General features: G+C 49.4%; 2 protein-coding genes across 2 annotated transcripts; both read right to left on the bottom strand.

Moving 5' to 3' along the window:
- Positions 1-850: 850 nt before the first annotated feature.
- On the bottom strand, positions 851-3,312 carry LOC119095972 (dermokine-like). Its single transcript, XM_037218835.1, has 3 exons — positions 3,194-3,312; positions 2,169-2,362; positions 851-1,285 (listed from the first exon to the last, which is right to left on the bottom strand). The coding sequence occupies exons 2-3, from the start codon at positions 2,346-2,348 to the stop codon at positions 1,133-1,135; spliced, it is 333 nt and encodes a 110-aa protein (XP_037074730.1). The 5' UTR covers positions 2,349-2,362; positions 3,194-3,312; the 3' UTR covers positions 851-1,132.
- A 5,242-nt stretch (positions 3,313-8,554) lies between these two features.
- On the bottom strand, positions 8,555-9,922 carry LOC119095927 (DEAD-box ATP-dependent RNA helicase 9, mitochondrial). Its single transcript, XM_037218779.1, has 3 exons — positions 9,770-9,922; positions 9,255-9,440; positions 8,555-9,033 (listed from the first exon to the last, which is right to left on the bottom strand). Exons 1-3 carry the CDS (start codon positions 9,836-9,838, stop codon positions 8,893-8,895), a joined length of 396 nt encoding a protein of 131 aa, XP_037074674.1. The 5' UTR covers positions 9,839-9,922; the 3' UTR covers positions 8,555-8,892.
- Between the last annotated feature and the right edge of the window lie 2,655 nt (positions 9,923-12,577).

Raw genomic sequence — 12,577 nt, 5'->3', positions numbered from 1 at the left:
TGTATTATATATATATATATATATATATATATATATATATATATATATATATATGTATGTATATATATGTGTGTGTATATATATATATTGCGTTTCCGCATATACATCATAGCCATAAGAATATTTGTCTTTACCGTGCTCCAATATGCTAAAAAGATAGCGATGTACAACTTTCGTTCCTTAACAGCTCAAAACTTATCACTTGTGCCAGTTATATTTTTTCGGAGGGTGAGATATCACCTTGAAACTTGATAATATGAAGATTAACACGAATCTGTAATTGATTTTGTGTGCGAACATTATTTTACGTTTACGACATTGCAAAGTTAGAAGCTTGGGACTTCCAACAATTTATCAAAAATGTAAGTAGTGCGGAATCAATCGTTTTCAATCAAGCATGCGTGCGAGAAGAAAAAATACATAAAAGAAGACGATGTTGTGTCAATATATCCCAAATTTTGTAAATCTGAAAAGCTAGATTCATCTATCTGTTTAGTACGGGTAGGAATTGGCACATCTTTGCTTGCTAATTCTGTCGTTTTCATTTCACTTGAATAGTGACTTTCTTCTTAATTGGTAGACGCTCTTTCAGTGCATGCGTCGGTCTTCGCTGCCTGGTTCCGGTCTCCCCGCCGCCCGGCTCCGGTCTCCCCCGCCGTCCAGCCTCGATCTCCCCTCCGTCTGGCACCGGTCTCCCCCGCCATCTGACACCGGTCTCCCCCTCCGCCTGGCACCGGTCTCCCCCGCCGTCCGGCCTCGATCTCCCCCTCCGTCTGGCACCAGTCTCCTCCGCCGCCTGGCACCGGTCTCCCCCATCGCTCAGCCTCGCGGCGGGTGATCATCACGCCGCTCACTGTTCCATCTGGTGTATTGGGCCGAGTCGGCCCCACACGCCGCCTGAGATTAACGGTAACATACAACAACACAGGCTTTGTGAGAGCAACCCTGAGCAGAACTGGGTTCAGTGGACCACCGTCTTACTGCCCCGTGGCCGGCGAAGCAATGATGAACCAACCGAAATGCCCATCGCAAAGGTAAATCGGTGGACATTGGAGATAACCATCCTCTCCTAGTGGAGCTATGCACCGGACGATGTAGCAGCCCCGAGCAGAACAGCTCCAGCTCCGGCGGTCTAGCCGAATCTGTTGTAGCTGTATCTGTTGTTGGTGTACTGGTTAGACTGCGCGCTGGTGTCGGCCCTCTGCGAGTTGCCGAAGAAGCCCGAGCTGGAAGACTGGCTGGCCGACCCGCGGTTGTAGCTGGATCCACCGTTGCTGGCCGAACCCTGCAGGTCAGACAGGTCAGACAGGTCAGGCTTAGAACAGGGAGAGCTCCAGTTGTCGCCGGTCAACTGATTTGAACAACCTTGCGGGTCGGCTAACTGACCTGTGAACGACCTTGCGGGTCGGTTTATGTCGCCGGCATCGATTGCTGACAGCAAGTATCAAAAGATGCCAGGCAACGTCATGCATTAGCCGGCCAGTTCATGGGGAGCCACTTAGCATACTTTGGGGGCCTGACCTCCCCCCCCCCCCCATCCCATACTCAATGCATACAAGCAAAACAGAATATTGGGCCAATGAAACGCAGCAAGAGTCCGAACCGCGCTAGGCCCGAAACGCATCACTATCTATTCCAGTATCATCAGACAGCATCATTGTCCCTAACACGTCGGCTTCAAACACAAAGCCAGCCGTCAACAGCAAAATAGCTTTAGAGCCGATTATTTGTCTTTAAGCTCAATCTTGATACCTGGGGAGCAAATCAACACGAGCGAAATTTTGGGGGCAATCAGGAGGCGAGAACAGGTTAGGCCAGATTTGTTCCACCAGCCCCAGGCGATTTTAGAAATCAACACCTGCACAACAAGACGGAAACGCCAGTAACACCAGTAACACCAGAAACACCAGTAGCAACACAGAATCCCGATCTAACATTTTTTTGACCCAACGGTTACGTCACAGGTCATTGTGCCCTTCCGATCCATTATTATATTCATTGAAAAGATACGCTACCAGATTACTCTACCGCTGAGTAAAAAATCCCCTACGGATTTTCCGCAGGGACCCAATCGGTGCGTGTTCTACGCGAGCGTGGTGAGGGCACCGCCCACACTGACGACGCCGCACGATCAGCACGGCGCGAGACCGTGACGGTGCTGCACTCACCCCGGCGCTGGCTCCGACGGAGGTGATGCGGCTGCTGCCCTGGTTGCCGGAGGTGAAGCCGGACACGACGTTGGCGTTGGCACCGCCGCTGGCGCTGCCGCCGCGCTGGTTCCACCAGGCCGGCACGGGCACGCCGGCGGCTACCGCCACCAGACACAGCAGAATCGTGGCTGTCTTCATGGCTTGGTTTGGTCCTGCCGACGGTCCGCTCGCTCAGGAGGTGATCCGAGGCGGGAGTCTGAGAGTCTGAGTCTGTCGGTGACTCAGAGTCCGAGTCTCTGACAGTCTGAGTCAGAGCCTGACGCCGTCGTCACGTGGACGCGGCGATAGGCTCAGCTCTCGTGTGAAAGAATAGAGCGCGGAGGCTGGGCAAACCGATGATCTATGAGCGTGGGACTTGAGATTTACGATACATGGATGTGACTCTCGAAGGCAAACGGTGCGATTATACCACCACGCTTCGGGAAGCCGGACGGCCAAGGGTGCAAGTGAATAACGTCAGGATGCCGGCAGAGACGTCCACCACCGAGCTCACGTTTGCAAGGAAGAAAGAGGTGCGAATATGGGGAAACTCAACGAAGCTAATAAGACCGAGTTATCCCAAAGCCCCAGCCACAAACAACTCGACAGTTTACGGGCTAAGGCTGTAGGTATAACGGATGTACTGAATCATGTCTTAGAGCCACGGCACACAGGTGTTGAGGTAGGCACATAATGAAGCAGCAGATCAGGAAATCTAGTCTTGAAAACAGGTTCAAATGACCAGCCCCTTTCGTCCGCAAATTGTGAATCTGTTATTGCTGCTCAAACTGCGGCAATCACGTCAACAGCAACAGCATTCTTTCACGGTCGTATAAGACGTCCAGTTTGAGCCAACAGCGACAATGATCAGCGTGTTGTTAGACATGGCGTGTGCCATAAAACTACTTAATCACACATGGTCCTTTAAAAACCTAAAGATGAAACATTCAACCTGTCGGTTCCACAACGCGGGAAACAAGCGAAAAATAGTCCGGCAACAATACCTGAGCAAGCAGAGCGTACTCGTCCGCGCGGGCAGCTGACTGCGTAGAGCTTGCTGACCTTCCTCAATCGCCAGCTTTATACTGGTCCGACATGAGCGGCCGACGCCTGGGAATTCCCGGAGCCGCTGCCGGGGGCGGGGCCGGATTTGGACCGCTGGCGGCGCCCGGCTCGCTCGGTTCGTTTTACGAGCGGCCGCCTCCTGGGAGTTTCCCAGTGCGGCGCCGGCGGCTGCGCGAGGTGTGGGCCGCAGAACCCGCCCGAATTCCGCTTCCCTGACCCTCGACCGGGACGAGACCGGGGTCCAGTTCATTGACCCCTGGCTGACCTCCAAGTGAGCTGTTAGTGCGGTCGCGGCTCAGCGCTGGCTGACCTCGTGAACGGCAGTTGGGCGGACGCGAAAGGAGCAGGCTTCTTGTGTGATGTAGCACGCAGGCTCGTTTGCTTTGCTGTTTTGTTACTAGTCAAACGAGAAAGCTGAAGTTTGGTTACCGAGAAGAAGAAAAAAAAAACTGGAAAAACCGGAAATATTGCGCACCGTCTTCGTCACGTTCGGTTATCCGTCGTGGTCACGACTCCTGATGTGTTAGGAGATCGGTCATTTTCTGTGCCTTTTCTCTGCTTTATGTTTGTTTTTGACGATTTCACGAGCCATGGCGTGGAGCGATGAGTGGTGCGGGAGGATCTCCAGACCGGATAGACGTGGAGCACGGCGTGGTCCGGGGAGGATCTCCAGACTGGATAGACGTGGAGCACGGAGTGGTCCGGGGAGGACCTCAATACCGGATAAACGTGGAGCACGGAGTGGTCCGGGGAGGATCTCCAGACCGGATAGATGTGGAGCACGGAGTGGTCCGGGGAGGACCTCAATACCGGATAAACGTGGAGCACGGAGTGGTCCGGGGAGGATCTCCAGACCGGATAGATGTGGAGCACGGAGTGGTCCGGGGAGGACCTCAATACCGGATAAACGTGGAGCACGGAGTGGTCCGGGAGGATCTCCAGACCGGATAGAAGTGGAGCACGGAGTGGTCCGGGGAGGATTTCCAGACAGGATAGATGTGGAGAACGGAGTGGTCTGGGAGGATTTCAATAACGGGTAGACGTGGAGCACGGAGTGGTCCGGGGAGGATCTCCTGACCGGATAAACGTGGAGCGCGGAGTGGTCCGGGGAGGAGCTCTAAACACGTAATCCACAACGTCTTGCACCGCACAGTCATCTGTCGCAACCTTGAAGTCCATCGAATTCTGCGGGTTTTGCTGTGCTGTGTAAGTCAACAGGGTAATAACAGACAAATATCGCGTGATTGATTCAGAGCTCGGATCACAAGCACCGCTTACTGTGGGCAATAATCCCAAAAAATCCAACCGATTTGGAAATTCGGATCAAGTCTTTAAAAAATCGGGCCGTGGCCGGCATACTCCAGGTTTTCCTTGCCTCAAGTAAAACTCAGTCGACCAAAGCTACCAACACGTAAAAGCAACGACGCCAAACATGATCAGGGCAAGAAGACTCGTCAAGACGCGCTGGGCACGTTGTGCCATGTTTGCTGCCGTCGGTGCAGAACAGGAGCGCAGGGTTTGTTGGGAGCGGCCCGTAAGTGTCTACTCTTGAATGAATATCTCTGAGGGATCAGAGGCAAGGAGAGATGTGTATGATTTCTCTCGACAGAAGGAAATCCTTAACGTAGAAAGGGGAAAAGCGGAAAAAGACCAGAAGTAGGCTGAATCCAAAGCGTACAGGGGAAAAGAGTTGAAATGAAAAACAAAAAATTAAAAAACGATAAAAGCGAGAATGAAATGCTTCTGTCTCCATGCGGTGTTGAAAGCACCGATAACGCACCGAGTGACGTGGATGGCCATGGGCCTGGACGAAGGACGCAAACTTAGATGGATTCCATGGTCGCTTGTTTTATTCAAGCCTGGTGGGAAGCTGTTGCAATTTTCATGTAATGGGATACGCGCCTACAGCGGCCAGAACACAGTGTTTTTTTTATCAGCTTCGCCCGCAAGTGATATGAGGTGACCAACACAGCCGCGATCGCATCAGGCACAGAGCAATTGGTTGACTGCGGTCAACCAAGAGTAGTCGTTGGTGAAACTCATACGCTGCTATGACACTCGATGGGTATAAAGTCAAGCCTGGGTATTTGCTCACTGTCTACTGTTGGACAGCTCGATAGCACTTCCCCGGTAATCGCCACATCACAATGATGCGTTGCTGAATTTTGTTGGATAACTGGAGGTCGTTAAAGATTGCCAGCAAAGCTATTTTGACCAAAAGTTGCGTCTCTGGACATGTTTGCACCGTCCTAAATACTTGTTTAAATAGTTGACGATGGAAGTCACTGGCATTATATCCATCTCATATAAGAATTGGGGCAAGGAGTCAATGGTCTTTTAAACCTGGTGTATGGCAATGACTTCCATCTCTAATGTGACCTATCTAATGTGACCTGCACCTATAATATGACATCCCCTGGCCCAAAAGCATGACTCAATGGTATGTGTTAGCAGATTGATCGATTTGTTCGTGGAAGAAAACCACTTGAAACCGTGTGTTTACAGCAGCGTTGTATATGACGGTCTGCTGGTACTGCGATCTTATGCTCTATCTCCTCATGTATGGAGTAGCTTTAATTGAAATATGCTACCACTGGTGGTTAGCCCAGGAAGCCGCTTTTGTTATTACGTTACGTAAAGTTTTGACATTGTTTTTGGCAAGATACTGACAATCTCTTATGGAGCAAATATCTTTGGGCCCGTCTCAATGTTTAGTTTTTGTGCAACAGAAGCAAAGAAGTGCGATTGTCATTCCGGTTGGGTTGATCACATGCACCATTTTCCAAGACAATATGTATTCCTTTCTTCAACGCCGCGTTTGTAATGAAGGTTGACGAAAGCTTCCCGACATCGTTTTCTTTACGGCTTTAGCTTGTTCAGTCTTCGAGATCCTCGGTGAGGTGGGGGCGGTGGTGGGAGCAGGACTCCCGCTCTCTCCCGCCGTAGCCTAAACCTAAGCCTGTTTAAACCTTTTACCTAAGCATCAGCCCCTGCGGGGACATCGTTCCCGAATCGGTTAGCTTCTTATCCAAGTTAATACTACATCTTTCAATTCTGAGAAGCCAGTAGAACGATGCGGGAAAACCCACCGCTTTTTATGCATCTAGGAGTTGACCTTAGCCGACTTTCTCTGTTCAGCCCGAAACCCTACCTTATTTTATGAGGCTATTGCCTTGCATCTACTAACAAAGTAGGTACCAACGTATGCAGATAGGTTAAATGCGTCGTATACATGCAGCGTGTTCGGCCTGAATGCATCATTTAAAATTTGTATACAAAAGATAAAGTTCGTGCTATGTTCCGGATGCCAAACGCAGCCTGCCCGAGAATTGGACAAACGTTCCTGACTGGATGGCTGGGCCTCGTGTTCCATTGACACCAGCTGGTTAGTGATAACTATTCTTGTTGCGACTTACCATCATTTCAAGGCAATTGCTTCAAACAAATGTGATTGCATGTTAAGTGAAAAGTTTGTCACTTCTGATTCCATTTAAACTGCGGAGCGCAATGTTCAGTTCGGTGGTGTGCAAGTCATCCTGTTCTTCAAAACAACGCACCTGCGTCTCTTTCTTCATGTCACTTGGCTGAATGTCAAGGTTCTTTATTTCCGACTCGTTTGTTGAATGCAAGTGAAGTGTGGCTCTGTCTGAGGCACCCTCGAACAAGTGAACACTCTTCAGAGTGTGAGATATTGGCCGTAAACTTCAATTGTGGATCGAGTTTTTCATCGTTGACAAGGTGATGTAAAATTGCGGGTGAATATGCCACTTTGAGGGAGAAATCGATAGTTACGGAACGATCCACGGCTTGTGCCTTAGGCCCAAACTTGCAGTTTCTAGTGAGTACTTACCTACGTAATTATTTGCTGAGACCTACACTCTTTAACAGACCGATATTTTGGAACGCGCGAATCATTCATTTCTTTGCTGCTTGGTCCGCTTAAATATGTAGCATATATGTATGTATATATGCTATATATACATATATATATATATATATATATATATATATATAGGCATACATGTGTGTGTGTGTGTGTGTGGTGTGTGTGTGTGTGTGTGTGTGTGTGTGGTGTGTGTGTGTGTGTGTGTGTGTGTGTGTGTGTGTGTGTGTGTGTGTGTGGTGTGTGTGTGTGTGTGTGTGTGTGTGTGTGTGTGTGTGTGTGTGTGTGTGTGTGTGTGTGTGTGTGTGTGTGTGTGTGTGTGTGTGTGTGTGTGTGTGTGTGTGTGTGTGTGTGTGTGTGTGTGTGTGTGTGTGTGTGTGTGTGTGTGTGTGTGTGTGTGTGTGTGTGTGTGTGTGTGTGTGTGTGTGTGTGTGTGTGTGTGTGTGTGTGTGTGTGTGTGTGTGTGTGTGTGTGTGTGTGTGTGTGTGTGTGTGTGTGTGTGTGTGTGTGTGTGTGTGTGTGTGTGTGTGTGTGTGTGTGTGTGTGTGTGTGTGTGTGTGTGTGTGTGTGTGTGTGTGGTGTGTGTGTGTGTGTGTGTGTGTGTGTGTGTGTGTGTGTGTGTGTGTGTGTGTGTGTGTGTGTGTGTGTGTGTGTGTGTGTGTGTGTGTGTGTGTTGTGTGTGTGTGTGTGTGTGTGTGTGTGTGTGTGTGTGTGTGTGTGTGTGTGGTGTGTGTGTGTGTGTGTGTGTGTGTGTGTGTGTGTGTGTGTGTGTGTGTGTGTAATGTAGTGATATGTCGCGTAATGATATCATACATAATGTGCTATAGTATGGGTAAGCCCTTATGGAAACCTAAATAAGAGGAAAATAATAGCGTAATGCAGTGCAAAAAGCCAATGATTTTTCGCAACTTATAAAATACGTATGGGTTCACTTCGCATATGCGGTGGCGAACTATCGCATATCATACACTTCGCGCCGCATTTGCGGTGGTGACCTATGAACATATCATACACTTCGCGCCGCATTTGCGGTGGTGACCTATGAACATATCATACACTTCGCGCCACGTTTGCGGTGTGAGGCATTCCTCCAGTTTCCGGCAAGCGGTAGAGCAGAAGAGCCGTCATGTGGCGGCCGTGTTGTGACCCTGTTAAGCACCGGGAACTCATCGTTCCGCCGTTTACCGGCGCGCTGGGATGTCTGGGTAACACCAGCTTAAGTGCCGAGGTGGTGCTGAGTTGTCCGTTCGGGGTGGGAACAAGACGTTCTGCTCGGATGAATGTGCGGGGAGCAAAGAAACCCGCCGGTGTTTAATGTTATGATTAATGCTGGCTAAAAGCTTTCACGCATATGCGTTACAACGGCAGTGAAACATTGCATTCGTTCGTCTCGATTTCTGATCGGAAAACATGCCTCTCGTTTACTGATGTGTGATGTATTTGTCGATAGAGCTGATTTTCGAAGATGCTGCGATGTGCATAATCAGGCATGTAACATCTCGAACGAGTATACGCAAACACAACAAATCTGCGCTGCACAGCAATACGAACGCTGATCATTTGTGCCAGCTGTTCCGAGTCAGCGGAAGAAATGACACCAGCCATGATAACTTGGCTCACTCAATCGACGAGTTCCATTGCACCTGCATATAGCCTCTGCCGCAGCCCTGCCCCCCGACATGGCACATATAACGACAAGACAACCGCGCTCCGTATGGCATCAAGCTTGCTCGACGCGATAGCAGCCAGCGGCTCTTATCCAAAGTACCGGCGCCGTGTGAACTGGTTGGACTGGGCGTTGGTGTTGGCGTTGGAGAAGCCGCCGAAGATGCCGGAGCCTGACGTGAGGGAGGCGCTGCCGGAGCTGTAGCTGGAGCCGCCGCCGCTGGTGGAGCCCTGGGGAGAGATGGGTCAGCGTCAGACGGCTGCTGGTGGACTGCTTGACATCTGACATCTGGCACTGACACCTGACACTGCTTGACGTGTTCGCATCAGTGGCCGCCTAATGTGCAGCGGTAGCCGCGAATGTGCGGTCTGACATCCGCGCGAAAAAGGTTTCCAACAGACGGGGTCGATCTCTGCGCGATATGTGACGGCACAGCCCTTCTCGAACTCACGTAAGCTCCGGCGCTGACTGAGTTGATGGCCGACGAGCCGCCAAACCCGTTCTGCGTGGCCGACACCACGTTGGCGTTGGCGCCGCCGCTGGCCTGGCCGCCCCGGTTGTAAAACCAGCTGGGTGCGGGTCCCGCCGTGGCGGCGACGCAGAGGAGCAGCAGCACGGCGACAGTCTTCATGGCGACCTGTGGGCGTCGGTGCAGCGGTTACACCACCGGCGCGACACGCCTGGGCCGACGCTGCGCTGGGCCGGGCTGGGCTCGGCTGCAGACCGACGGAGCGGCAGCCTCGCCGCTCCATCGGTGAAAGCTGTGGTAACTGTAGCGGGCGTGGCCGCTTTGGAGCGCCATAGCGCGTCACCATATCTGGCAATAGTAGAAAATGTGAATTCTAAAAAAAAAACTGCGAGACACTGGCAAAGACTTGCCTGCGAATCTATTCGCGAAACACTATTTTGCCCCAGCCGGTGCTCGGCGCGCCAGTTGACCTGCAGGACTCGGGGCGGCTGACCTACCTTGTGAGTACCCGCTCGACTCTTCGTTCCGTGCTGTGGACTGCTTGTGGCCTGGCGTCCAGCCGACATTGTTTTATACGCGCAGCGGACGGCGGCAGGCGCGTGGGGAAGGCCGGTCTCTCCTGCGCCGGCGGCGGCCAGCTCGCTCACCAGGGACGTCCGCGCTCTGCCGGCAAACAGCCGTCCGGCGGCGGGCCGTCCGGCGGCCGCGGCACGCGAACTGGTCAGGCCGGGCGCGGCCCCGCCGGGCTCACGCGCGCCGCCGCGCCACGGCTGACGCGCCGCGCGCCAGGCTGTGATGCTACTACTAAAAACGGATTACTCGAGTAGATTTGATGTGAAAACGGGGGGAGGGGGGGGGGGGACGTGCGAAAGAAATACGGATCTGAAGAAAGAAATTGTGTTCGTTGAACGAAGTGTCGTAGCACGTTTAAACACGGCTTCATTTTTAAGAGTGAATTCAGAACCAACACCTAAGCACAAACTTCCACATATAAACGTAACTGTTCTTAAACTTTTAAATTTGGACCGGAAGACTAGATGCAGAAAGAAATTGAAAAAGCTGCTGATGAATTTTGGGGCTTTAGGCCGTGTTCAGAGTGTCGATCAATCAAGAGTTGTTGATGGTTGAAGGCGCGAACGACCTGAACCGATGACACTACCATCCTAACTTTATTGATACATATTGGGAAAGGTCAGTGGCTAAGACATAGTCACGCAGTGCACACATATTCTGGTTTTGTTAGCTTGTCACGCAAGGTTAAAGAAAACTTGTAGCGTTCACCCAGCCGAAATTCATACCTGACAAAAGTATTTCTACGTTTCTGAGAAAGCTTATATGTACATATGCATGCTTTCGTAGGGTCATAAGTGGCGACCTGTCCCTCAAAACTTTTGAAATACGTTTTCAGTAAGACATTTGCCTTCGAAGGGGCATCAAAGAGCTCCCGACATTTTTTTGGGATAAGCTGCACGCGGTGCTGAGTGTGGTACTGACATTGCGTTTAGATCACTTTCATATATTTGGTACAATGCTGATGCCTCTCACCGGGATGATTCGTGACGTTCGCGTAGTTTCCCATTCGCTTTGGAGGACTTGAGCCTCTAAAACATGGGCTTCAGCCCTCCCCCCTCGCCCAAACCTTAAAAATGTGTCAATTCCGGAGAGAAACTCGTTTGTTGGCGCACTGTTTTGGGTAAAATACGTCAATTCCAACTTTCAGCCTCCCAACTCATTTTGCAGACCACTATCCCTGATACATAACCTGCAGCCTTGTTCTCGAGATAATGTCGGCGACGATTCGCTGAAATTGACAGATAGTGATAGTTTCTCGCGGGAAATGCCATCCAATGAGGATTTCTAGCATGTTTCTAAGCTTTATCCAAAGTCATCGGAGGTCAGGCTAGGTTAAACTTTGATCATTTTTAATCAGACTTGATTTGATAAAGCCCATGCATTTTAAACACTTATGTTTAAACTATGTTTAAACACTAGGTATACGTCTAGCAGTTTTGAAAAGTATTCCTGTCGTTGATCTACGTGTTGACGTCGCTTATTTAATTTGCTATATAAGTGAACGGGCTTGTGCAAACCCATTCCTGTTCTTTTGACCTGGCGTGACATATGAAAGGTCACACCTGTCGATGTCTTCTAGTTCTGATCCGACAGGGGTTTTCATCCCCTTTAATCGCCATTTCCTTCATTGGCTTGGCATGCTTAGTTCTTGACATATTAGGAGTCTAGAATGAATGGAAAAAATAAAGCCAATTTAACTCTCATGAATTGGTTTAAGTTGTCAAAGGCCGTATTTATCATTTCAAATCGCACGTATGGGATACAGTTTGACAAGAGCTTTCCAATGTCGTTTTCATCGTAGCTCTAGTTTGCCTGCTGTTTGAAATTTTTACGGAGGCCTTTTAAGGACTTTGTATGTTTTGACTGACGTTGTAGTTTGTGATATATATTTTGAAATTTATCGAACAACGATGTCATTCATTGTTGTGTTTCACTTGAAGTTACCACAAGAAGAATATTTCGGTGTGTTTCATAACTACGCTGCTTATATCGGCGTCACAAAATACCGTAGTGTCGTTCGTCTTACTATTGGCAAAAAAAGGATTATCCATGACTGGGGTAGCCTTGAAGCGCAAGCAGCTGCATGCATTTATCGAATGGATGGGAATTAGGTACTATGATTGGTGCGTTGCCCAACGCAGTTCTTCTTGTTTTTTTTCTTCTTATTTGGTTTTGAGCTCATTGGCGGCCAGCATAAGATTCTTTCTGTTATGTTTTTTTAGGCTAAACGATCACCTGTACATCAGTGAGCAGGAGTGCCTTTCTGTCCAGCGACGGCAGAGGTTAACAGCAATATGAGGAACCCAAAGTCGCAAAGACGCGTTCCTCCCTGCCAAGAAAGGTGAAAAACTAGTCACATGAAGATTACACACACAAAAAACATGTTTGCACCTCCCTGACTAGACATGGTGATGGTTGTGGGTTAGAAGTGGTTAATACCAAATAGAACAGCAATGTTATGAGACTCTGAATTTGTCAATACTACCGGCAGAGTGCCTCATATATCAAACATAATATATATTTATATACATATATATATATATATATATATATATATATATATATATATATATATATATATATATATATATATATATGGGTGTGTATATATATGCTGAACAGCCTACCACGGGTGTTAATCCTAATGTGTTCTGAAATTCAAGCGTTGCAGGTAGCAATGCTTATAACGCTAAGGACAGACTTAAGTGTGATGAAGCGAAAGTAAATATATC

The sequence above is a fragment of the Pollicipes pollicipes genome, unplaced genomic scaffold (assembly GCF_011947565.3).
Source record: "Pollicipes pollicipes isolate AB1234 unplaced genomic scaffold, Ppol_2.1 Scaffold_4219;HRSCAF=4965_pilon_pilon_pilon, whole genome shotgun sequence".
In the NCBI taxonomy this organism is placed as follows: domain Eukaryota; kingdom Metazoa; phylum Arthropoda; class Thecostraca; order Pollicipedomorpha; family Pollicipedidae; genus Pollicipes; species Pollicipes pollicipes.
The sequence above is the reverse complement of the archived record's forward strand: the minus strand, read 5'-3'. Positions and strand labels throughout refer to the sequence as shown.

What these genes read in the sequence shown, in the direction of transcription:
- LOC119095972 (XM_037218835.1), bottom strand. Translation starts at nt 2,348, where the DNA reads ATGAAGACAGCCACGATTCTGCTGTGTCTGGTGGCGGTAGCCGCCGGC. An exon ending in CCGTCGGAGCCAGCGCCGGG is followed by an intron (nt 1,286 to 2,168) that starts GTGAGTGCAGCA and finishes TCTGACCTGCAG; the next exon opens with GGTTCGGCCAGCAACGGTGG.
- LOC119095927 (XM_037218779.1), bottom strand. Translation starts at nt 9,838, where the DNA reads ATGTCGGCTGGACGCCAGGCCACAAGCAGTCCACAGCACGGAACGAAG. An exon ending in GTCGAGCGGGTACTCACAAG is followed by an intron (nt 9,441 to 9,769) that starts GTAGGTCAGCCG and finishes CGACGCCCACAG; the next exon opens with GTCGCCATGAAGACTGTCGC. An exon ending in CAGTCAGCGCCGGAGCTTAC is followed by an intron (nt 9,034 to 9,254) that starts GTGAGTTCGAGA and finishes ATCTCTCCCCAG; the next exon opens with GGCTCCACCAGCGGCGGCGG.